Source organism: Labrus mixtus, chromosome 14 (genome assembly GCF_963584025.1).
Source record: "Labrus mixtus chromosome 14, fLabMix1.1, whole genome shotgun sequence".
Taxonomy (NCBI): Eukaryota; Metazoa; Chordata; class Actinopteri; order Labriformes; family Labridae; genus Labrus; species Labrus mixtus.
The window spans coordinates 27677654-27702628 of NC_083625.1; the positions used below are offsets into that span (position 1 = coordinate 27677654).

General features: G+C 39.9%; 1 protein-coding gene across 1 annotated transcript in view; it reads left to right on the top strand.

Annotated features, from left to right (window-relative positions):
- The window catches only part of opcml (opioid binding protein/cell adhesion molecule-like), a 227569-nt gene that overhangs the window by 163096 nt on the left and 39498 nt on the right, over window positions 1-24975 (top strand). The window contains exon 3 of the mRNA XM_061056041.1: window positions 5349-5474. Coding sequence (XP_060912024.1) covers window positions 5349-5474 — 126 coding nt within the window. The remainder of the gene's footprint in view (window positions 1-5348; window positions 5475-24975) is intronic.

Sequence of the window (24975 nt, forward strand, 5' to 3'; positions counted from 1 at the left end):
AAAAAAAAATGTCAAAAGAAGACAAAGTTGTGTAAAAGTAGACTTCCTTCCCTAAGCTATTGAGTTGATCATTAATGCACATTTTAGTCATTTCAAATCTAAAATGTATACTCATAAGTAGAGACAAAGGAGTGCATTTATATAGAAATATGTATTTAATCTGAAAAACCACATTCAAAAAGTCTGTTTTTACAGCAGAGATTAACATGTTTACAGCTTGGTACAAAACAAACAAATAGGTCTGATTAGCTCATGTCTCGATCGACACACTGTACGGGGGTCGTTTGATTTGATGAAGGATAAGAGTTATTCACAATAAGGTGTGTAGCTGACCAGCTTGACAGGCGGGTGTGGTGTAACGTTTTGTCAAGAGGCTTAAAACCCTTTTAAGGGCTTAAAGCCTCAGCTCTCAGCTCTCAGCCTGTGGGTGACATCACTCAGGCCATCCAGGGGAGACCTCCCTTGCAGCGAGCTGTTGAAGAGAAGCAACCGAAGTCCACCCCAGGAGAACCAACAAATACAGATGTTGTTGAGGCTCAGGTTTCTTCCTCTGTCTCTGCAGCTCTCTGGGCACCTCGACGGACAAGTCACCAATAATCCACAGTGTCTATAGGAGAAATACAAAGGTGTTCAATTAATGCCTCAGACAAGACAAAATGTACAGTTAACTACATGTGACAGCTCAGGGTGTTTTTTTGTTAGTAGTCACATCTGCAGGAATAATATTGAACAAGGTAGCTGCAACTCATAATAATAGATGCCAGTCTTAAACACTATTTTTTCTAATACTTAAAGTTTTTGGTGTGAAGCTGACACTGTCCACAGGCTCCATGACTTCACAGGGTTCAATAGAAAACAAATGTCTTATAATAAATACTAAATAATTATTTTAAATTGTCATGTTCACCCACATCACTGTTGACATCAGTAAATATAAGACACAGACATTCCTCTTTTTGTCAGAACAGTAACATGAACTGTATGCTTTGTAATATTGATTTCTTCTGGATGTCTCATTTATTTACAGTTTATGGATAAAACTTTACTAATATATTTCTCTGCTAACACTGACAAAGTCTAACTTCTCTGACAAATAACTAATAACCATAGTTGTATATTTAACAAAGTGTAGTTTTAAGACTTTAATTAAATATTTGGGTTGACTATAATTCGTTTTAACTTTGTTGTAGAAAAGTAAAATGTTAACTTACTGTTTATAGAGTTTTCTCAGGACGAGCAGGAATAGGGGATGATAGCAGCCTAGCCGTTAGCTATGCTGTGAAGTGGACTGCTAACGTCGAGCTGAATGGGCGGAGTTAAGTCCCGCCGATCCCGCCTTACTGCTGTTGCTAGGTTGATCCGAGGTTAGGTTGAGACTGCAAATCCAATATGGATGCGGCCGTCGATTGGACTCATTTGCTGCCTATGTAACAGATGGGTCAGGGTTCGTCCAGTAATATTTACAGTCTATGTGTGCAACAAGATGACCAACTCAGCACACCACACACTAACATATTCAATCACCAACAACCATTCTCTCCTCTCTCAAAACTCGTAATTTTGCATGATCAAAAATGACTTGAGAGTTAACAAACACGGCAGACGACAAGCAGGAAGAATTGATTATGTTATGTTACATTGTGATGGTTAAGCTAAATGTGGCTACCTGCTACATCCATTGCGGTAACGATTTTGGTCCAACTGGGCTACTTTCCCTGTCAGTTTCATTGAGGTATGTTTTACAGGATGCTACCAGTCAGCAGGTTGGTCATCCATCTAACTTTAAGCTTCATGTTTGATGTATTTGCACTCTGTTGTTATTTATTTAGTTTATAAGCTTCATAAGGACACTTTTTGTCCGATAATTTTTTTTTCTTGTGTCTCTCAGCTTTAACATAGACCACAAATTCACAAATGATATACAAATTTCAATGCAAGACAAAAAAAAACAAGAAATCTTGGCAATACTTATGACAGATTGTCATATCTCAAAGTTATACCTCATAGTCATTCACTTAGCACACCTTGTTACATGATGTACAGAAAAGGACTGAGCATTAAACATCCTATATCATTATGATCATCTTCCACTCATCTCCATATAGGGACCCCAAACAGATCTAAAAAAACGTTTGTGTTGTTGTTAATTTTGTATTTTTTAGCTGTTCAAAAGAATCCATCCGAGCCAACTCATCTCTCCACCCCTTAGGTCTGACTTTCTCTTTCCAGACTTCCTGCACCCCGTTAGAAAGGTTAATTTTACCCAAGAACACACTTGGCAGGTTAGCATCCAGTGGTAAGATACCTAATAAACATAATGCTGGACACTGAATGAGCTCTATTTTCAATATATTGATAATACATTTGATAATTTCTGACCAAAAGTCTTGTACCATCTCGCATTCATACAGCATATTGATCAGTGTTTTTTACTCCATCTCCAGCAGCTATCCTCCTCCTTAAGCCCTAACCTTGACATTTTTGAAGGAGTCCAGTAATTCCTATTCAATATTTTAAATGTCTCGAGCTGTGGAGTACCATGACTGTATCACTTTTACTAAGGCCTCCCTGTGAGTGTTGTAAATGGTAAATGGACTTGAGCTTGTATAGCACTTTTCTAGACTTCTGAAAGCACTTTTACACTGCAAGTCACACCATTCACACACTGATGGCAGAGGCTGCTATGTAAAGTGTACATCAGAGGTAACTCATCCCATTCATATTCATACGCAGCTGACGAAGCAGCAGAAGCAACCTTCTGATTGAGAGATGTTTTGACAATCCTCCTTTTCCTGTCTGAAACCAGATTACACCTTTCAGTAACCTACTGTAACTTTATGACACTATCAACACTTTTCCAAATGAATGGGTAGACAGAAGCCGAAAACTTTCTGCTGCAAAAAAGTGAAATCTGTCTTATGTTGTTTATTATGTACTCAGGCTTTGTTTCCCTTATTGCTCAGTTTCACCATATGTTTATTGCTTCAGAAGATATTGCTTTACTCATACATTCCAAGTTTGAAGGCAATACATCTTGTGAAGTGGTTGCTACCTTTGCATCTAAAGTTTGTGGATCTCTTTTTTCACCACCTTGGTAAGGGGGGGGGGGGGGGGGGGGGTGACTCCCAGGAGGCATGCAGGAAGTTGTTGCCCAGCCTACTTTGAAAACTTTTATTTTTTATCTTACTGACCCTGAAAAAAAAATCTAATTTCTAGAAATCTGTCCACATTCCCATGAGGGAAAGTTTGAGCCAAAAGATCCCCAACACATGACACCATTGTATTGTTTGACTGGGAGAATGCAAAATATGGTTGAATTCATATTGTGACCGACAACAATGCACTGTGTCTTAACAATGCTTGCTATACCGCTGTGTTCTTGTGCCTTGCAGATAACGACACATTGTGGCACATCCATGCATCTGCCTCTGTTTCTGTCAATGGAAAATATTTGACAGCACAACTACAGATGGATACATACACATTATTTTAAAGTAAATCAACCATATCAGTTGATCCCAACTGTTAAACAAACAAACCAGAGAAAGCATCCATTTCCAATCTGTAGCAGCGTCTTGATTCCATTTTCTAATTAATTATTGGCTGCAACCCCTCGGCTGTGGCTACATGAAGAGTGACATGTCCCCAGGCCTCCAGTCACACAGCCTAGCAGCCCCGGTGGCAGGGGAGCTGTGCTTTTAATCACCTTGCCACTGGCATTATCAAGCTGGAGGACCTGTCAGCTGCTCTGCACACACATGCCCGTTCATTCATCTCTGCCGGAGGTCTGTGTGGCTGAGAAAGTGCAGCCCGCTGTGTCCTCACCGAACTTCTCCCCGCCCTGTACAGAAGCCCTTAAAAGCACCACATGTTGCATTTTACCCGTAATAAACTTATTACGGTATTTCTTTGGCAATGCTGTTAACAGCACAGACTTGTATGGAATACTTTATTTCTGGATATTGACAGCATGGAGGCTTAGCAGGACACCTATTAGAAAGCTATGCCAAGAGGCTTAGTACAGTTGTATTTATAAAATAAATGTAAGGGCGCGATCACACTGCCTATCCGTACCGTGCCGTACTCAAGCATGATTGGCCCCCCGCTGCGCCATACCCACACTGGCCGGCACGGCACACGGTCACACTGGCCAGGACTATCTGTGCCTAAGCACGATTACCTCTTGTACATAACGTCATAATACAACACATGCATGCTTTATGTGACCGCGCCCTTAGTCATGATGTCACTATTTGTGTGACTGGATTATGATTTTTCTGGATCTGATTTGTAATAGAAAATCTCTATCAATGGACACGAAAAGTAACGGTTCTGAGGGGGCTTCAACACCCCCTAAATATGGCACAATAAAAACCATGAGCCTAAAAGAAATGTTAAAACAATGTCCAAAGATATGTAGGAACGCTTGTTTTGTCCGTTTACTATAATAGTGTGTAACTTATTACAGATTGCAGATTGAAACAACTCAAAGCAGGTCAGAGCTTTTTCTATCACTGTGCACACATAGAGGTGCTTTGAAGGTTTTCAATATAATTGCAGAAATCAAAGATGTATGATCATCCTATCAGGCAGAGATTTTCTTTTACTTAAGAACAAACTTCTAAGAGGGAGAGAGCGCTCAAATGGACGAGCAAGAGTGAGGGAGGGTGTCCTTGCGCACAGAGATGGAGGGACACCAGACAAAAACGTAATCTGATCATCTGTTTGAAGGTAACTGGGTTTACCTGTGAAGTGTGTGAACAACATGGCAGCCTGCAGTCCCTGTTATCAGCCTGAACGTATGTCCTGACATATAGAACTTAGCAGAGAACGTACTTCCTGTAAATTTTGAATTTTTTTGCAGACTGACATCGTATTGACAGCCGAGACTCCAGAAACTCAGAATCAGAACTTACTAATGGTAACATAACTGACAAAAATGGCGGACATTAAAAAAAAAGTATCCGTATCATCCGTAGTCCTAAGGCACAAAAAAAAGTGTGTATTTTCACAGTACTGGCCCTATCAATTATTACAAGGTATTATCATGCCATGACACACACACACACACTGAACAAGTTAGTCCAACTGGAGAGATGGAATTATTCGTACCCGAAGTCAGTCTGATGCTTGTCTAATGAGCAGTGTGGCAAAGATGAGGGAAAATCAATCATGTATAGCACCATAGCAAGCCAGAGAATTGTCAAATTTGTCAGCTAATTTCATGCTAATTGAGTTATTATTTTTAACCTCATCACTGCTCTGATCATGTGGAATAGAGAGCCCCTTTTCTTATGAGTCATTAATTACGCTCGAAACATCAATCATGGTCGTCTTTCTCTCCGCAGTACCCGCCAGGATCACTAACATATCCAGAGACGTCACAGTGAACGAGGGGAGCAGCGCCAGTCTCATGTGCCTGGCAGTCGGCCGACCCGAGGCCAACATCATATGGAAGCATCATTCACCAAGAGGTAAGGCGGAGCATTGGTTCTTGGCTTTTATTTGAATGGATTGGTTGCAAATGGAAGTATTTTGAAGTGAGGTTCTGTAGCTTAGGTGAAGACGTGAAGATGTGAGATGTTTTTTGGTGCTGAAAAAAGGGAATTGTGTTAACCTGTTCCTGAACACACACTCATGTTAATATGAAAAGACTAAGATAATATGTAGACCTTTCTCATCAGTCATACCAGGCTTACAGAGATACCTGAAAGTAAAATGGTGGTAAAATGTTGGTTTTATGTTAATATACACCTTTTACTATTTGTTTCCCTACACATTAAGTTAAATGGCAACCAAATGTCATTAATAACAATATACTGTTTATATAATTAAAAGTATTAGGGATGGTTTTCATCTTTCCATGTATTGACATTTTAACCATGGCCTGTCAATGATCACCCTGGATTGTTAAGCAATTGTTTTAACTGATTGCTATGATGGTTAACCACAGGGGTCACATGACCCAGTTTCCGTCTTTAAAAGAAATTGTTGAACAATGTTGGAAAAATACGAAGGGTGGCTGTCATTTTGCCAATTATTGGCTTAAATCAGTTAAGTCATTCTCGCACAAGATTGTCAATATGTGAGGAAATCCCCCACATATTGACAATGTTTACAACACCATCCTATGACACACGGCAAATGTTTGCACAGTTGTGTACGGGACTGACTGATGGGAGTCTCTGCATTAGTATGGATTACTTGCGCACCAGCTTGCTCTCTACCTTTCCCAAACACCCATGTATTTGGGCAGGTGTAACTATAAAACAAAGGACCACTGCACCCAATTATACCACAATACCTTTATGACTATTTTACCACAAATAGGTCTAAACTTTGGTTAACATTAGTTACATTCAGGCAAAACTACAGCAAGGAAAATGTCTTATGAAGGGTTCAAGTCAGTCAGTCTTTATTTGTATAGCACCAGTTCGTAACAAATCTAATCTCAAGATACTTCATAAAAGAGCAGCTGAAAGACCTTACTCTTTTTTACTTTATCTACAAAGACCCAACTAAAATCCATCACGAGCTCAGCACAAGGCAACATTTAGCAAAGTTACAGTGGCAGAGAAAAACTGCCTTCAAGAGGCAGACACTTCAAGCAGAACTAGACTCATGTTGAACAGCCATTGGCCGAAATGGTTGGGCTTGGAAAGTGAGACAGTGGGAGACGCAGGAAGAAGGAGAATGATATAGACAAACAGAGTAACAAAAAAAAAACAATATGTAAGTGTCTTTGTTCCCAGCACAGACGTGTTTGAAAGAACACGCTGTCTGTCTCAAACATTTCCACTCCAGATGCTCAGTGACTGTATTTAGCTAATGCTTGCAACAGCTAAACCTAGCATAGGGAAAGCGATGGAGCAGGCTAATGCTAGCATAAGGGCATAACCGAGTAGTTGGTTAGCATTGGCTAGCAAAAGCTAACCAAACAAATGCTGTGGGTTTCTGTTCGGTCTAATATTAACAACACAGCCAGACAGAGCAAGAGATGTGATTTCATTGTCTGTTGAGGAAGTGATCCAGTGATAGCAACAGACCGAATTTCATCTTATGAAAAATGAAATTCAAATGACGGATCATCATACATCACAACCACATTTTTACCACCCTTTAAATAAAAAAGAGACAGTGGGAAGGTCTAATGCAACCTCTAGATTACAGATATAAAGGAACTGATGAAATAGCCAAAATGCTACAATAACAACCTCAACTGTGCATAATCTTTGTTTGCAATGACACTTGTTGCACAACATTACCATGCTTTACAATTGTTGACTTTGCTCTTCCTCCTATGTTTTTTCTCATTCCCAGTTGTAATGAGTGCTACAGTAGAACTGATTTGCAAACATATGTTCGATGCATTCACATGTTCATATACGGCTGATTGTTGGAGAGGGTAGGTTAGGCTCAAACATGATGTGTGTGCATGCATCTTTACAGAGCTACCTTAAAGAATGTGTCTCTAAATTTCTGTTGTGCAGAAAAAAATGGGTTAAGACGTGTATCAAACCAGAGTTTTATGCATGCTGCCCCAGGTGTTTTGCTTTGTACAGGAAGGTAATTAACATAAACCAGAGTCACAGGAAACAGGATTACTGGGCACTGAAAAACAATCTTTGTGAACTATTTGCAGCCACAAATGTGCCAAATAGACTCTAAATCTCTGACTGGTTATGTGCAAAATCAGATGCTAATGCAGAATAAGAAGGTCAATTTCTGATTTTTTACATACATACGCACATACGTTAAGGGGGAAGTTAAATCACCCATTGACTACACATTGCCTCAACTCTGTAATGTGTTTTTTTTTTCAAACACATTTCACAAAACAAATGTGTCAGGCAAAGCTGTAACAGTACAACCTTGATGTAAAGATGACTGAAGCACACACACCTCTAACACATGCTTCACATGATCATCCTACATGCAAGCCGTTTAGCTCCAGCTGATATGAATCTGTAGCTTTTGTGTTAGCATAGCAACAAGACTATTTATGGTCAATGCCAGTATTTAATCTGTTGAATAAAGTCTTGCTTGCTTTTCTACCTGATTGACTGCAGAGGTTTAGGTTGCTAACCCGTGACCTGACAGGATCCAACCCCAATCAAGCCTGTTTTATCAGGAGGCCACAGCTGGTTAGGTCACATATAGCACACCTCACAGCCTGGAGAAAGGGAGCCGAGCTCTGTATGTGTGTTTTGTGTTCTAATTGTGTCGGTTTCACACTTCCCACTGAGCATTCAGCGGTGTGAGTCATGCGTTGCTTCTCTATAGATTCAGATGTTCAGCCTTCAACATGACATGAATGCTCACAGCCCAGCTGTTCCTCTGTGCCTGCGTGTTATGTGGAGCCAGAGAAAATCTGCTCCTTGCAGCCCAGTGAGCCTGAGACATCTAAGCCTCCTACAACACAACGGTTCCTTTATTTATTCACTACCTATTCTTTGTACTCAGGATATCATGACCATTTGGGTGAAGTATGAATTGTAAAAACTTGAATTAGTGGTAACTTTAATGGTCAAAACTAGGGCTGCAATATTAAAAAAAAATCACTATTAATCTCTGAATTTCAATAGTTAAGTGTAATATGTTGAATTTTTACACTAAAATATCTTTAATTTATTATGAATTGACCTAATCAATGTTATATTTTCTTTGTTGAGTACTTACAGTACCTAACATACTTCCAATAGTTATCAGAGCCACATAATTACGTAATTTTATAGTTGTAACAGGACATGTCAACTTATTTATCGTTGCCATGGAAACACCAGATGTTACGTCTTAGACGGCGGTATAAGGAAGTGTTAACTGCTACTGAAAGCTCCCGTACTGTTGCTGAATGTGCTGCTGGGATATAAATTATACTTGGATACATCGGAGGTAAACATATTCTCTTCCTCAGGTCTGTTTTGCACGTTCATCTTGGAGTTTGTTTTTAGAGGGGGGGTTTGGGGTGGAGTAACAGTGAGAATTACTCCCATGATTCCCCACCAGCCTAGACGTCATCTTTTGTTATTGTCTTGATTGAGGGTCCCCTGGTGGTGGAATCTACATACAGTATTGTGCGTTTAATCACGATTAATTAACCTCACCATCTCATCCCAATTTAAGTGTTAACGCTGACTAGTTAAAACAAGTTATATTGTTGAATAATGAAGCCAATGAGAAAGTGCAAAAAAAATGCATTTTAACCATAACATTACAACATAAAGATAATGAAAAAATATATAAATTTAACATTCAATTTCAATCTCTTTGCGACTTGCATGCAGGTGCGTGACTAATTACATTTTGTCACCATGGTAATAGAAAATGTATTCCTGCAGACATTTTCAGTGTTCTAAAATCTGAATTGCTGTTGCAAGGTAATAATGGTATCTTGTAGATCAAGGGCTACCAATAAGGGCTGACAATAATCACAATATGTCACGCCTATCGAGTGCTGATTTCCTCTTCATAATGCAAGCTTAGCTTCAACATTTGTTTAGAGCCGCAAGGTATGGAAACTAGAGGACTGAGAGTTTCAAAATATAAATCTGAATGATTTTATTATCTCTCCATTACATGAAAATCACAGACAAACTGTCAATGGTTAACATGATGTTTAAACAATCCCGACCAGTAGAAAGAGAGGATGTCACTTGTCAGCAGCAGGAGAAGTGGCAAATGAAGCAATAGAATCACACTTGCAAAGTAATATACAAGAATCTGTAGCCAGGGAGCCTGGTAAGACGTGTGTGTGTTTGTGTCTCTGTGTGTGTATGTTATTGTCAACAGCAAAGATAATGGGTTATCTTACTTGACATTTCTTGGAGTTGCTCTAATGAAAAGAGAGACTGTGGCGAGATGCCGAAGAGATTCTTGCAGGCAGTCAGAATCTTAAATGTTTTTTTTTTCTTGCAGGAGTGGTATTTTTTTTTCCTCCACGACTATAGCTCCTCACCGTTTGCTTTTCATGTTTGTCACCAGCGATAATGGACTGTTCCCTCTGAGGATAGTGTGTGTGTGTCTGTTAGTTCAACACTAAAGCGAGCAGCCTTCTTCCCCAGTTAAACAGCATTTGTAGAAAAGTCTCAAATCTGCGATGTTAGCCACCTTGTGTTTTTTTGTTTTCATGGCAAATCATTGCAAATCTTCACACTCACACAGTGTCTGGAACATGAGCAAATGTGCTGTAGCAGCTGATGGTGCAGAAAGACGTCCCACATTTTGCAAAGAGAATGACAAATGCAATGAGAAAACTTGCTCTGGTGAACACGGCAAGACATTTCAAAGTACTAAGACAGCCTTAAAGGTACACAACCTAACTTGAGCCTATTTCTTAAAGGAAATATGAGCTGAGGAATTTCAGATTCCATGTCCCTGTGGCAGATGATTTCTTTTATCATACCAAATGTTACTTGATGGGAGAAATAAAGACTTCTACATGCAAATCAGTTCCCCAAATGGAGACCCAAACATGTCAAACACAGCAGTTTAGACAGTGGCAAAATACTTCAAATATGATGCTAAATGTTGTCTTGTTGTGTGGGGCTTAATGGTCATGTCAGTGAAGTTGAAAGTGACAATTCTACAATTCACTTAGCAGACGCTTTTATCCAAAGCGACGTACATCAGAGAGTAAGTACAACACAAGCAAGGATCTAGAAAAAAGGGAACAATGTCAGTAAGAGCAAACGATCAGCTTTGAGTCTGATTGGACACACAGGTGCTGACAGGAAGTGACCAGAGGTAAAGCACAACATTGAGGGCAGTTCTTGAGAGCTCTAATCAGTATAGAAACCATCTTATAAGTCATCGTTATCAAACAAAAAACATCGTCATTACCATCATCATCATCATCAATATCGAGACCATCGTGACAAATAGGCACTGTAGATTTAGAAATGCAAAATTAAGAGGACAACTAAGCGATTATAAATGAGCAAATCAGGCTAGGCTTGGGCACTGGTGGCTAGTGGTCAGTGTGCGCGCCCCATGTGAGGAGGCTGAAGTCCTCCAAGCAGGTGGCTCAGGTTGAATCCAATGTGTGACTCATTTGCTGAATGTCTGTCCCCACTCTCTCTCTCTCTCCCTGATTTCTGACTCTATCCACTGTCCTATCTTTCCAATAAAAAGGCATACAAAAAAAATCTAAAACCAAGTTAGACATTCAAAACAAAGTATGTCCAGACACATTTCACACAATCATCTTTAAGGGGCAATCATCTCTGTGGCTCAGTGGTAGAGTCGGTCGTCTCTGAACCGGAAGGTCAGGGGTTCTATCCCCAGGTCCTGCAGTCAGGGAGGAAGTATCCTAAGACACTGGACTGCTTTGATGGCGGGGTGTAAATTGATGTGAATTGAATAGTACATATTTATTTATATATATAAAATGAAGCTACTGCATTTTAATTTGAAGGGGTTGGGCAACTGACCAAGCTGCTGCATTTGATGAGCTGGGAGTGAGAATGGGCTGTGAATACAGAGGGTGACATGAGTAAGAGTTGTGTGAAGACAATAAAGTGTGTCCCCACTGAGTAATGCCTCTTTGGTCAGTCGCCAACTTGAGTCTCCCCTTTGTTTTCTTCACTGCAGGACTCAGTCCTTATTTCAACTCCACATTAAATATTCAGCAGAGTCCAGTGAATCTCTGGCTACGGGCCACGGAGAGGATTAGAAGATACATGGTCAAGGAAAAACAGTTTGTTCAGAGGACAATACAGTATGGATTCTGTTCGACCCACAGTGGATAGGTTGTTAATGTACACTCAACTGGATGTCTTTCCTTTTAAATAACCTCGGACAGATGGATGGCTTTTACAGGGGTCGTCCTTTAGAACGTGCTGTGACTGAGCCCTCCTCTTATTGATATTGGCAATAAGCTAGGCAGATATTATGAGTAGAAACAACAAGCAGGGGTTTGTGTGACATCAGTGTAGCAGAACATGTGGGATTAAAGCTTCAAGTAATTATAATTTAAAGCATTTTTAGGAAGTAGAAGCTCATTAAGGTTAAAGTCAAGCATGAAAGTCAGCACTTCAACATTCAAAAACAAAACTTAGCTTGTCATACATGAACCTTTGAGTAAAACCAATCTTTTAACTGTAAAATGTGTTGCATGAGAAGCGCTTTTAATACCTGTTTTTTTCAACTAAGAAAGTTGGCTTCATCCCTTATACTAGTCTGACCAATATAATGAAGATGAAAATAATACATTTTTGGATGTCAGAGTGAGGGGGCTGGCCACACAACTGGTGTGTGTGTGTGTGTGTGTGTGTGTGTGTGTGTGTGTGTGTGTGTGTGTAGGGGGACCAATTTCCAGACTTGGTACGCACTGGGACTTGAACCAATGACCCCCCCGGTTCCAAATCCAAGTCCCTACAGACTGAGCTACTGCCGCCCCAGTATAAATTGCTAAGACATGGAGCCGCCATCACCCACTCAGCATGACCTGACGTGATGAAAATGTACCCTCATTCATTGTGTACTGCACACGTCAGCTTCACTGTGCAAAGAATGCTGGGATACATAGCATCCCTACTGCGCCACTTCACTCCCACAATAAGTCAGAACCCTGCATTAACTGAGTGCTGATTTTGAATGAAAAGACATCTCAATTAAATGCAACAAAAGGAGTCAAAGTAGTTTTTTTGCCACAATTTGTCACAGTTCAGGCAGAAAACAGTCATGGAGCAGTCAGACTGGTGCAGGTCGGAAGAATCTTCAGTTCTGACTTTGTGTGTTAGTAGAAGAAGAAGAAGTATTGTCAAACAGGCATCTCTTGGTTCTTGTGTCAGATCGATGCCACCACTTGTTCAGGTCTCAAACAGCTGAGTTTCATGCTGCAGGTTGACTTCCCTCCCCTCAGGACACAGGTCTAAGATGAGAGTCTGAATTTTAGTAAGGAGTTAGAAGTCTCAGGAGATGGAAACCTTTATTTTTATTTTATATTTTGCTTCTTCTTGCTATAGTTTTCTGTGGAAAAAAACGACCTAAAAGCACAAAAAAACTATTCTCATCCACCATTTATTTTGCTTATCTTCACCTCCCTTTGAACTTGATAACTTTTAAATTGGCCATTGAGGTCGATCGATTCAAAAACTTTTTAGAAGAAAACAGGTTTTATGATTTGTGTTTTGATTTGGAAGTGGAAATTGAGTCCCATTTTCTTTTCTTTTTCCATGTACCAATTATGATGACTTAAGAGAATTATTGTTTCATGCAATACTTCATCAAACACCTGAAATATTGGGATGGACAGATGTGCAAAAACTGGAATGACTGTTTAAGTTGGATGTGTTTAAGCTGTCTAATTATGTCTCAAAAGCTTGGAAAAGAAGACAAGATAGTTTGTTTCTATTGTTGTGAACATACATCTGCTTTTATAAGTCTGGACGAGAAAGATGGCCCCACTTTTCCTTTGAGCTACAATGGCCTTATATGCCAAATACTCTTTTTGCTTTCTCCATAGGTTTATTTTTAGTTTTCGTTTCACAATATTTTTTTTCAGAGTTTCAAACTTTGAGTCCTGACAAGTAAATTGTGGGGGGAGAAAAAGCTTACACGACATCTGAAGTCCAATTGTTGGGAAAAAATTGGCAGCGTTGAGCGTGATTGACAGACCACTGTGGCACAGACAGATGTTGTCGACTTGTGATTACTCTCCTGATGAGTGCCATTCACGGAATCAGACAGCAGAAATGAACGCTGCTCCATCCGTCCAGACAGAACAATACCCTGGCATTGCACGCTGCAGTAGTGAATGAAGCAGTTATCACGGCGAGGAGGAAAAGCATTGGGTGCAGGTGTTTCTCCAAAAAAAATAAAAGAATGGAAGAGATATGATCCCCAAAAAATATATTACATTTCATGACAGCTCACAACATGCCTCCCACACTGGAAAGAAAAGCCTCATGTTTTGACTTTTTAGATGAAGAATAGTTGGCATTGTTTGATCGCCACCTCCAATATCCATCAGAATCATTGGAGTTATTTCTAGTCTGCTTCAAACTGACAGCTTCGATATCACGATGACAGTAAATAAACACGAGCTTCTATAAGAGAATGGGAGCTGGCAAAAGCAGTTTGATGGTGGAAAGTTAACTCATTTGTCTGCATTGTTTACTCATTATAAAAGACAAAAACCTATCACAGAGAAGTAAAGAGCAATGTGGACAGGAAACAATACATTTCATCCACTTACCGACCCTCATTTGCTGAGAAAGTTGTGTTATGCATGCAGAAGGTTTATAAAGTTTAGTGTTTTATTTCATCTTGGTTTTATTTTGTATAGTATTTGGACCACTAAGTGGACTTCACACTAGGGACCCAGATCCAAGTACGCATACCCCAAAGTATGGTTCATTTAATCAGTGTTGACACAAACATACCGTACTCGAGCAAAATGCCCAAGTACGCTGGAAGAGGTGGTCTAACCAACTGTGTGCATACTGCCCCCTGCTGTATCGGAGTGTGTACATACACAAGTGTAGGGAACAGTGTTACTAATGTGAACCCAGACCAGCCAGGGAGAGGAGGGGGGGGGGATCGTTCACTGGAACGATATGAAACAATCGTGCCTAATGTGTGCCTTAGTCACTTTTGCATCTTAAATTAGTTCAGTGAGACAACTCACATTTCTATCTTACATACATACTTATATATTTATTGGAGCAGAACATAGTTTGTGTTTGTGTGTCTATGCTCAGACCTAATCACTCAGTTTTAATTTGCATGCAGAAATTTGAGGAGTGATGGGATGATATCTTAAACCCCCCAGTCAGAGCCTACAGGTGGATGCTGGGGTGGTGGAGGGGGGCTGAGCAAGAGTGCAGTACTGGTTCAGGTCAAAGTTAGCAATGAAAGAGCACAGGAAGAGACCGAAAATCTGAGTGCTTAAATAGACAGCTATTAGGAAAGAGGTGTTGTCAGGTGACTAATGAGAATGAGACATGTCAAGTGTGGAAATCATTGCAGCTCGAGTTGACTGCCTGTACTAGCTCGGCGGCGTCACCTCATTTTGTGGACCGCCATAGTGACCTTTAAAGTTGACATTTTGGTCCTTGCATTGTAGGTGTTTTCAGAATCAGAAGGGTATAACAAGACGAATGGACTCCAGGTTTTGAGGGTTAGCAAATACTAACAGTTCATCTTTGTGCTGGATGAGGAAGAGGCAATTAAAACTCATACATTTTGAATCCAGTAAAAAGATATATACAAAATGACTATATTTAATGATTCATGGTAAATTAACTTTCTATTCCTCTGACTACTCAAAGCAGTTTTACACTACATGTCACATCCCCACCACATTCACAAACTGATGGCAGAGGCTGCTATGTAAAGTGCCCAACATACTGCCCATCAGTACCATTCCATTCACATACCAGCGGGGGGGTAATTTGGGGTTCAGTGTCTTGCCCAAGAATGCTTCGACTGCAGGAGCTGGGAGATAAAACCCCTCAATCTCTTTCAACCTGACGCAGTTGTCATTTTAACACCCAGCACTCCTGTTGTTTAAATGGCAAATTAACTTGCGCTCCCTGCAGCGCCCCAGGGGTGTGTTTATCTTACAATGAAGTGTGATCAGATGCATACCTGGTGTGTTTTTTTATCCTGGAGAGTCAGACAGCGACTGCGCCTTAGACCACCTAAAACCTGGTCTGATGTCTAAAGTCTGTGGTGCAGTATGTTACTACTACTTAGATGGAATATTATTAAGATGGGCAGACAGCGTGTTCTACACACACAGGATGCATAACAGCACAACTTCTCCAGTTTAATTTCAGTGCATTTGCTGATACATTCAAATTGAGTTTTTAATGGGAAAGAGGGCTGGGGAGACGGAAAGCTTTTGTTTCCATTTCTTTGTTTCCAAGCTCGTCTCCGTACTTGCTTCAATGCGTTTGTGATCTACCTCCTTTAATGCCTCTCCCCATCCTTTCAGTACAGATTTCAGAGTTTCAATAGCGGCTTTGTTCTGTTGTAAAATTAAGTTGGAAACATTTGAAAGACCGTCATAAACATACATCAAGAATGTTAGAGACTGTTTCATGTATACCCCGTTTCTGCATGTTTACAACACCTTGGGACATCATCTAAAGCATGAGGTCTTTGGCTCTGTGCTGCTATCTCCTCCTCTGCTTTTCTTTCTCTAAGAATCTGGCTTACTTTGGTAGCATCACCTTCTCTTTTATGGCTGCTTCTTTTAGTTTCCTCTTTTGAGAGCCGCATTTTGTCTTGCACGCTGTTATGACCTGGCTCAGGAGGGGAAAGAGAAGCAACATCAAAACCAGAAAGTGTTTGTAAATTCAAGTTATTTATTACAAAAATGCAAAGTTGTGATACATCTTTCATCACCTACAAAAAGAAAGGCAAACTGTAAGGGCAAATGAGTTCTGCTCAAATCAACAACTGCTTAAAACAGAAGGACTCTAAATTAGGTTTTAAATACTTACTGTCTAATGAGAGAAAAGAAAGGAACATACCTTTTACAATAATCTTAGTACAATCCTGTAGTTCGTGATGTGCCATGACTTCACGTCTTGCAGTGTGTGCATTCTTGAGATTACGGAGAAGAATATCTGTTGTGCCCTTTGTGAAGGACATTTAATATTGTTTGAGTTAAGTTTTGTTTTTACACTGCCCCCTCCTGGTTGTTTAAGTGAACTGAGTAGTATGAGCATGTGAGGTGTTAATTACTGCCAGACTTTAAGTGCTGTGGAGAGTGCAGACAGCAGTTTCTTCACCTCCTGCAAAATTATCTTCCACATTGTTGCCTTGGATACTAATTGTCCGTAAGTATTTATTATTTTGTGTTCTTTGGTGTACAGAGGCAGAATGTAAGTTTTTAAGTTGTTTCTTTAGACGATTGGATTTTAATAAGTTGATATCTGAGCAGAGCAGTAAGCTAGCAGCATGACTAAGCATGTTAGGTTAGCTAATTGTTTCTTGTGCCCTATTTTCTGTTTGTTAGTCTCAAATTAACTTTGCAATTTGTGCTTTATTACAGTTTTACAAGAAAGAAAGAAAGTAAATAAGAACAGAAATACTTTGAATTCTTAAATAAATAACGAGAAAAGTTACGCCTTGTAAATTTTACACTTGTTAGCAAACTGTCTAGCTCTGAAGATAAGCAAATCATTGCAAGGACAGTATAATATCTGTTAAGATTCTCCTCTGGTGGTTGATGTGCCTGATTTCAAAATCGGGTAGGATTTTAGACTTCCTGTAGTGTGTGTGTGTGTTTTAGTTAGCGAGTGTAAGGGACTGTAGTCATGTTATGACACCGAGATATATAGTTGTATGTCATCTGCATAAGCATGGTAAGAGATGTCGCGATATTCCAAAATCTGAGCAAGTCATGCACCTGCCTCTCTCGACACAATGTACAACAATGCATGGCTTTAAATAAAGAAAAAGGAGGTGAAACCGAACAGGACTGAAAGGGCTGCTTTAACGGCTTCTCTCGTATAAAACTGGGTCAAACTAATTGCCGTGTGATGTGGCTCGATAAAGAATTCACTGGCATAGGGACTCGACTGTGCTACACACAACAGAGCTGTATCAATCCTGTAATGATTAAAACATTTCTCCACCTCATGCATATTCATGAACTCTTTTTTTAAACTTTAAAATACGGATTTGGAATGGTCCCTGTAGCTTTGTAAAAGTGCAGCGGTTATACAAGGTGGTATTCAAGAACACACAAAATAACAATGTTATTTTTTTCTTTTAAAAAAAATATAAAAAATATGAGTGAAGGTGTTCTACTTTGGTAATGAAAGCTGCACATGCTTTTTGTTATCTGAAAGAGAAATGCAGTTACAGAAGGGACCATTCACAAAGTTGTAGGCATATTAATTTATAACTACTTCGATGTAAAGAAAGGGGGAAATAATCATGTGGCAAGGGGAGGACGTGTACCTGAGGTCGCTACCTGCTTCCCCCGTGGGTGGACTGTGACCAATTGGGTATGGATTTTAAAAATATGTTCATGCATCATTAGGACGCTATACTGATTGAAATGTGAACTGTCAATCACAGGTAGCCATGCCCTAAAACATTCCCTGCAATGTAGTCACAATTAAACTATGTGTCCATAATTTACAAAATGTACATCATGCTTTGTTGAATGAGACTTGGAACTGCACATTTAAACCATTACCTTACTGGAAATATGATTTACTTGGTAAATAATTAAGCATATATGTTCTGATGAACTTATTAACAGATATACTTTTGTAACCAGTGAAGATGCCCCCTGTTGGGAGTTTTTTTTTAAACAATGCAGGTTTGAGGCACTCCCACATTTTTTTTACTTTTTAAATCAAAGCGCTACATCTGCCAACTATAACCTAAAGCTTAGTAAACCTCTTAACTACGCTCCAAAGAAGACCCTAAATGCATTCATTAGTCGGAATGGCAGGACCAGCTTATTGCTAACAATCAGGCTATCAAAGCTCACTCTCCCCCTTAGCCATGCTTGGATCTCTTTATACCTATTGTAGTATGCTGATTGGCTCACAGGCACATCAGTCAGGAGAATTGGCTGACTCAAATCTTTTGTTTTATTGTAAATTCGCCAAACTATAAACCAGTACACCATTGTATTATTAGCAAAAAAACATTGTGTCATCGCAGTAGAAGCAGTTTGAGTTAGCGCAAAAAGGTGAAATGTGGAACGGTGCTAACTTGTGTCACAAGACATAAAACTTTTGTCATGAAACTATTTTGGTAACAGAATACTGAACATTCAAAACATTGTTGGTGGGTTGCAGGTAAAATCTGAGTATTCTCAGTGTGCTTTTTGCTGTTGAAAAGACATTTAAATGTCCAACATAGAAAAACAATCCTAACTGGTTGAAAGCCTTTTCACTGCCTGATTTGAAGGCAGTGATTAAACATTTGTTAAGATAAAATTTCAACAGTATTTGCAATGAATGAATTATTCATCACTTACAGTGCATAAATTAATATTTAAGTTTTATCATCTTTTTTTCCCCAGTTAATAGCCAGTACAGGGGCGGCTGTGGATCAGTGGTAGACTCTGTGTTCTTTCAACTAGAAGGTTTAGAGTTTGATTCCCAACTGCTGCAGACAGGAAGGAAGTTTCCTTTGGCAAGACACTGGACTGCTTTGCTGGTGGCGTGTGAATAGAATAGTTCTGATGAGAAGTAGTGATGTGAAAAGCAGTTCTTTTCAGTGTACTGAATCAGTAGAATCAGTTCAGTAAAGTGATTCGTTCAAAAGATTCGTTCACAGAATCGTTCAGTACTTCTCAGCAGCTCTGTCTGTGAATCAGAATTTAATAAGCTGAAACACGGCCGAACGTTTAGTTCTGCTCGCGATCGTACTGAGAACAGCCGGTGGTGAATAATAAACCAATGAGCTGAGAATTTAGTTGGATAAAGTTACAGTTTGCAAACTGAAAGCTGCTAAAACAATCACATTTATTTTCCCCGACCGTTCTGTTCAGTACGTTAAGTACAAGAAGAGGAAGAGAGTGACTCGGAGGCGGAGCTCTCGTTCAGTTCATTCAGTGAACGAACTGAACGAGAGCTCCGCCTCCGAGTCACTCTCTTCCTCTAAAGTTTGTTCAGTGATTCATGTCGGAGCTCTCGTTCAGTTCACTGACTGAACGTGAACGAGCGAGACTGCGAGTCACCAGCCTCAGTCACACACACACTGTACTGACTGAAACACGATCGTTAGTGGATGTTAAAACAGTCAGCTGAGTGAAATTAAGTTGGATATAAAACCTGTTTGCAAACTGACAGCAGCTATAAAAAGCACATACATTTTCGCGACACCTAAATGTTAAATAATATATTTGCTACTTCCTCAATTTTGGAGACATGAGAGGGAGAAGTAGGGGCGGGCTTTAGTGACACAGAGCTCCCGACCGACTCCGTCCTGTTGGTTCAGTCAGTACGTATCACTGACATGAAAGGGAGAGGGAGGGCGGGCTTTGAGCGACTCTTACGGTCTAGAGAGAGAGAGCGCAACTGAAGTTGAGAAATGAACGACTCTTTTCAGTAAGTGATTCAGTTCAGTTCGTTCACCCAGATGATTCGTTTGTTTTGAACGAATCGTTCACGAACTACACATCACTAATGAGAAGTTATACACTTTACATGAAGTGTAAAAGCACTTAAAGAAATCAGATGTTCAAAAAAATAATAATCCAGATAAAAATCTTCTAGATTTGTTCATCCACTTTTTTCTACCAAGGATCACAAAGTCCAGCTCATTTTTATCCTGGTTGTTCAAAGAAAAACTGATCCAGTGTTAGACTTGCTTAGACTCTAAATCTGGCATACCAGCGATCTTCACACTCCATACTTTGTACACAGGAGGCGTTGAAGTCCACACAAACTGAAAGATCGTCACAGTTGCCTTGTTAGGTAATGATGCTTTTCGGTTAAATATTTCATAAAGACAAATCAGTTATTGCTTTTTTTAAATACCAACTGTCTTGCAAAAATTTGTTTTTTTGAACAGTGTAAAAAATGTTTTATTGGATCAAAGTAATCCCAATCCAACTTCAAAGTTTTGACCTTCTAAAACTGGAGGTTTTATCCAGATTTAAACCAGGATTGGACCCATTTTTTTTTATTTTAAACAATCGGATTTCAAGGTTGAATGCTCTTTGATAGCTTTAATCCTGTTGGATTATCAACTGGGCGCAAAGACTAGAAAAGTGGTATAACCATTAAAAGTGTAATAACAAGAAGGCATTTCTTCTTTTTGACAGATCATGATTGGCAGTTAGCTATCACCACGACCTGAAAAATAAATATTGTTTACGAGTCAATTTAGCATTTTTTCTCAATAAGGATATGTATGTGTATGTGTTTAAAGCCTGTCTTTTGCTGGCAGTAATAATGATCTCAATTGGTATCACATTCATCATTGTTACGTTCCCCCAGTAATCAAAATCTGAATGACATAGGTTCCAAGTTGGGGAACTAACAAAACACTGCTGCTTTTAGAAAAAGGTACCACATATGTGGGCGTTGGGTTTCTTTAAGGTGCAAGAAAAACATAGCTCTTCAAACCACCCACTGATTCTATCAAAATGATAGACAAACATACAATTGGAGTCCAAAATAAAAGAGAAGTGGGAGTCAAAGAACAGAGGGGTAATGGAAGGAGTCAAAAAATGGGCCGAAATGAAAATATATTTTCAAAATAGACATACACACACCACTGGGATCTTCATTCAAAAACAAAAACACAGAAAGCCACCTGATGGTGTTGCCTCTCTGGAGACACAAAACCAAAACGCGTGTAAGACATGCGGTCATGACAATAATGTCCTCCTCCTTTTGAACCCTGACATGAACAAGTGTGAAACATGTTTGTGTTGTAGATGTTAGCAGTAAGCATAAACAATAAAGGCTAAACAATTTAACTTTTTTTGTTACATGAAATTACATAAAACGCCATCAAACTGAAATTCAATCCTGTCTGTTCTTTTTATTATACCAGTAGAACTTTGCAGGGCTGTGCAGAGGCGTGCTTCTTTTGCCTGTTCTGCCAGATCATTACACAGAAATAGAGACACTGGGTTACATAAAATCTCCACTACCTCCAAAAAAAATGTAAATCCTCAGATGTGCTGAAAATCTTCTCTGAGGTCACTTTGTGGGATCTTCAGCTGTACAGTACAGTCTGTATATATCCAATAAAGGGACCCAGAAACAGTTAAAGGTAACATTTTACACATCATACACTTTACCATGCTTTTCTACAACACTAATGTGTGTCTCATAGCCTCTCTACAAACCCCCCAATTATGAGATAAGTCCACCCTCTCCGTCTTTTGCCTGCTCCACTTTTTAGACATTGTGAGCTGCAGGCTGTTTTTCCCATCATGACATCACAAAGAGCAGTAACTCCTCCCCCGGGTTGGTGACACTCCCACAGCTTGGAGTACAGCTTTCCACAAAAAACAATAGGGAATGTAACGAGAAAGCCCAAGCCACCCAAGTCCTTCCAGAGAGGGGCGTGGCTAGCTTACCAGTATTTTAAAGCTCCACAGAAACAGCCTGTTGTGAGCAGGGCTTTAGAGTTTACAGCCATTCTAAAATATAGGGTCAGAGTGGATTTTGTATGTTTATGGGACCTCTGAGACATATTTAAACTTGTTGAAAAGGAGTATAATTAAAAGAGATGACCTTTTCCTCATTTGTGCAGCATCCCACTCACCCCTAAAAATCAATCATTATATGTATAGTGCCAAATCATCAGAAAGTGTTATCTCGAGGTGCTTTACAATTGCACAGGTAATAAAACCATACTCATTGTTAAGAGAAATGGAATGGGGGAGATGATATAAGATGCAGGAAGGATTTCTCCTTTGTAATTCTCACGTTCTTGTTGTCCACACAAAAAACAGAAAAGATAAATGGACTTGAGTTTGTAAATCGTTTTCTAGTCTTCTGACTATTCAAAGCACTTTTACACTGCAGGTCACACCTACACATTCACACACTGATGTAAGAGGCAGCTATGCAAAGTGACAATCAGTATTATGCCTATGGCCACATCAGACATGTAGCTGCAGGAGCTGGCGGTCAAACCCCTGACCTTCCAGTTGAGAGACGACAAACTCTACCACTGAACCAGGAACTAAATGCTCAAAACCAAGTAGAGATACAATGTACTCTGTGACCCCATTTTAGTGCAGAGGGAAGACTCTGTTTTCACATTTGGCCGTTGGTTTAAACAGCAGAGGAAGGAGGAAGACAGCTTCACAGTCTTTAATATGTACAGCATGTCTTTACAGGACAGGGGGGAGAGGAAACCAAGCTTCTGCCTGGTGGAAGTGACTTTCCCCTTGAAACCTTTTTTTTTTTCAACAATTGGCGGTAACATCATGAACTGATTGCTAGTCATTTTCAGTCTCTTGGTTAAACCAATAGAAGCAAATCAGCAGACACACAAGGATGTCACGCCTGTAGAGGGATCACTTTGGTACTGTAAGCCAATTACTATAAATCAGACCGGGTAGCGGCTTTGGGAATACGTCTAGAGATGCTGATTGTTAAGCAGCCAGGCCTAAACACAGAGCTGGGCTGCTGAAGTAAAGCATACAACATTAAGAGGGGAAGCATTTCCCAATAACCTGCTCTGTGGCCTGTGCAGTCTTGGGACGTCTCCAAGCGAGCTTTCTTCTCAAATTTATTGGCCAAATGCACTCCTAAAATCACAGCGTGGGAGTGTGGGGTGTTGTTTGGCTGTTAGAGGTGGCAAAAGTAGTAGAATGTGTGAGTTTAGCATGCTGATGTAAGTGTGTGTGTGTGTGTGTGTGTGTGTGTGTGTGTGTGTGTGTGTGTGTGTGTGTGTGCTTTGCAGGGGACCTGGAGGGCTTACTCAAACTTTCTGTTTCACCCCACCACCCACACTAGGCGTTAAAGGTTGTGAGAAAGGAGTGGAAAGTGTTCAGAAAGAGAACGTTTGTTGAAAAATTTAAAGGGAAAACAGAGAGGGAGTCTTTGAGTAAGACAGCGATAGGACGGGGGGGGGGGGGGGATGCAGAGGAGCAGAAGAGGGACACACAGTGGGCTAAAGGAAAGATTAGTGCAACCGAGGAGCTCCCAATTTGCTCATAGCGATGACTAATACGGAGCATTTTGTGGGTAAAAGCCATCAGAAAGCCTCCGACAGGTGCAGACTGTTCCGAGTGAATGGCTCCTGCTCTCCTGTCCTCCATCATTAATCACCAAAGTGAGTAGTCCCCCCTCGAAAACTAAATCATTAATAACCTGTCTTAGGAGGACATTTGCACTCACACCTGTTTCCCTCCTCTAGACAGGCAGAGGGGAGGGCTGGCTTTGCTCTGTCTTATCTTGTGAATGAGGGATAGTCTGCAGTAATGTTTACTCATTAATTACTACATAATGACTTGGTGAAATACACACATTGTGCAGTGGTTTATCCTGAGGGAGGGGGGGATTAGATACTATTTATTTGCATTCGATTATATGTCGTTTGAAGACCTATTCAATGATGTGCAGTTTGTTCGCTAACCCTATAGGCAACGTACTTTCTGCAGGAAATGGTTTTAGCACATTATGGTTTAAACCAATTAAAACACAAAGCATGTAATAGCTAGAGCTTTCATTCTTTTTGCATGTGAAAGATGAGGCTGCCATCCTAAGTTTCATCACATAATTCCATGATTTAATTTCAGTATTTTACATGCAAAGCAAAACTTGGTGTCAGTGTGCAGGTGTTCACAAACTGTGCACGAGAGATTGTTTTATTATAAGATTTGTTTTTGGGTTTTTGCGCCTTTATTGGAGCGACAGGACAGTGGATAGAGTTGGAAATTAGGAACAGAGAGAGTTGGGAACAACAAGCAGGAAAGTAGCCACAGGTCTGATCCCAAGCCGGACAGCCCGCCCTGAGGACTACATGGGGCACGCGCCCAAACCGCCCAGCCAACAGCGCCCCTGGAATTTAAACTTTATGTCTAGAGCATTCACTCTTTATACAACAACAATCTCAGTCTTCCATTTTCTCCTCATTATGTAATGCATGTGTTAATGATGTCATTATGCTGCTCTAAAAGGTGTGAAAAATAAGGTGAGAATGTGATACTTTAGTGGGCTTGGTTTATAATAATCATCTTCTAATTTATGGCAAGAAAACACAACAGCTTTAGAACAGAATTAACAAATTAAGGATTAAGATTAAAGAGATATTAAGCATTTAAAGATAAATAAACATAACAATGTACTGTTTATATCACAGTTAAACTACGAATACACCTTTAGATCTTTTTAATCAGCAGAAAACAGAGTTCAAATCATCAATTTGGATCAAGATGTTTTCTGTGATTGAAGAAGCAAAATTATGGAAAAAGAATATTAGATTTTTAAAAGTTACTTTCATCACACTAGGGTGAGTTTGCCTCAGTGGGTAGAGCTGATCGTCTCTCAACAGGGAGGTCGAGGGAGGTCAAGGGTGCGA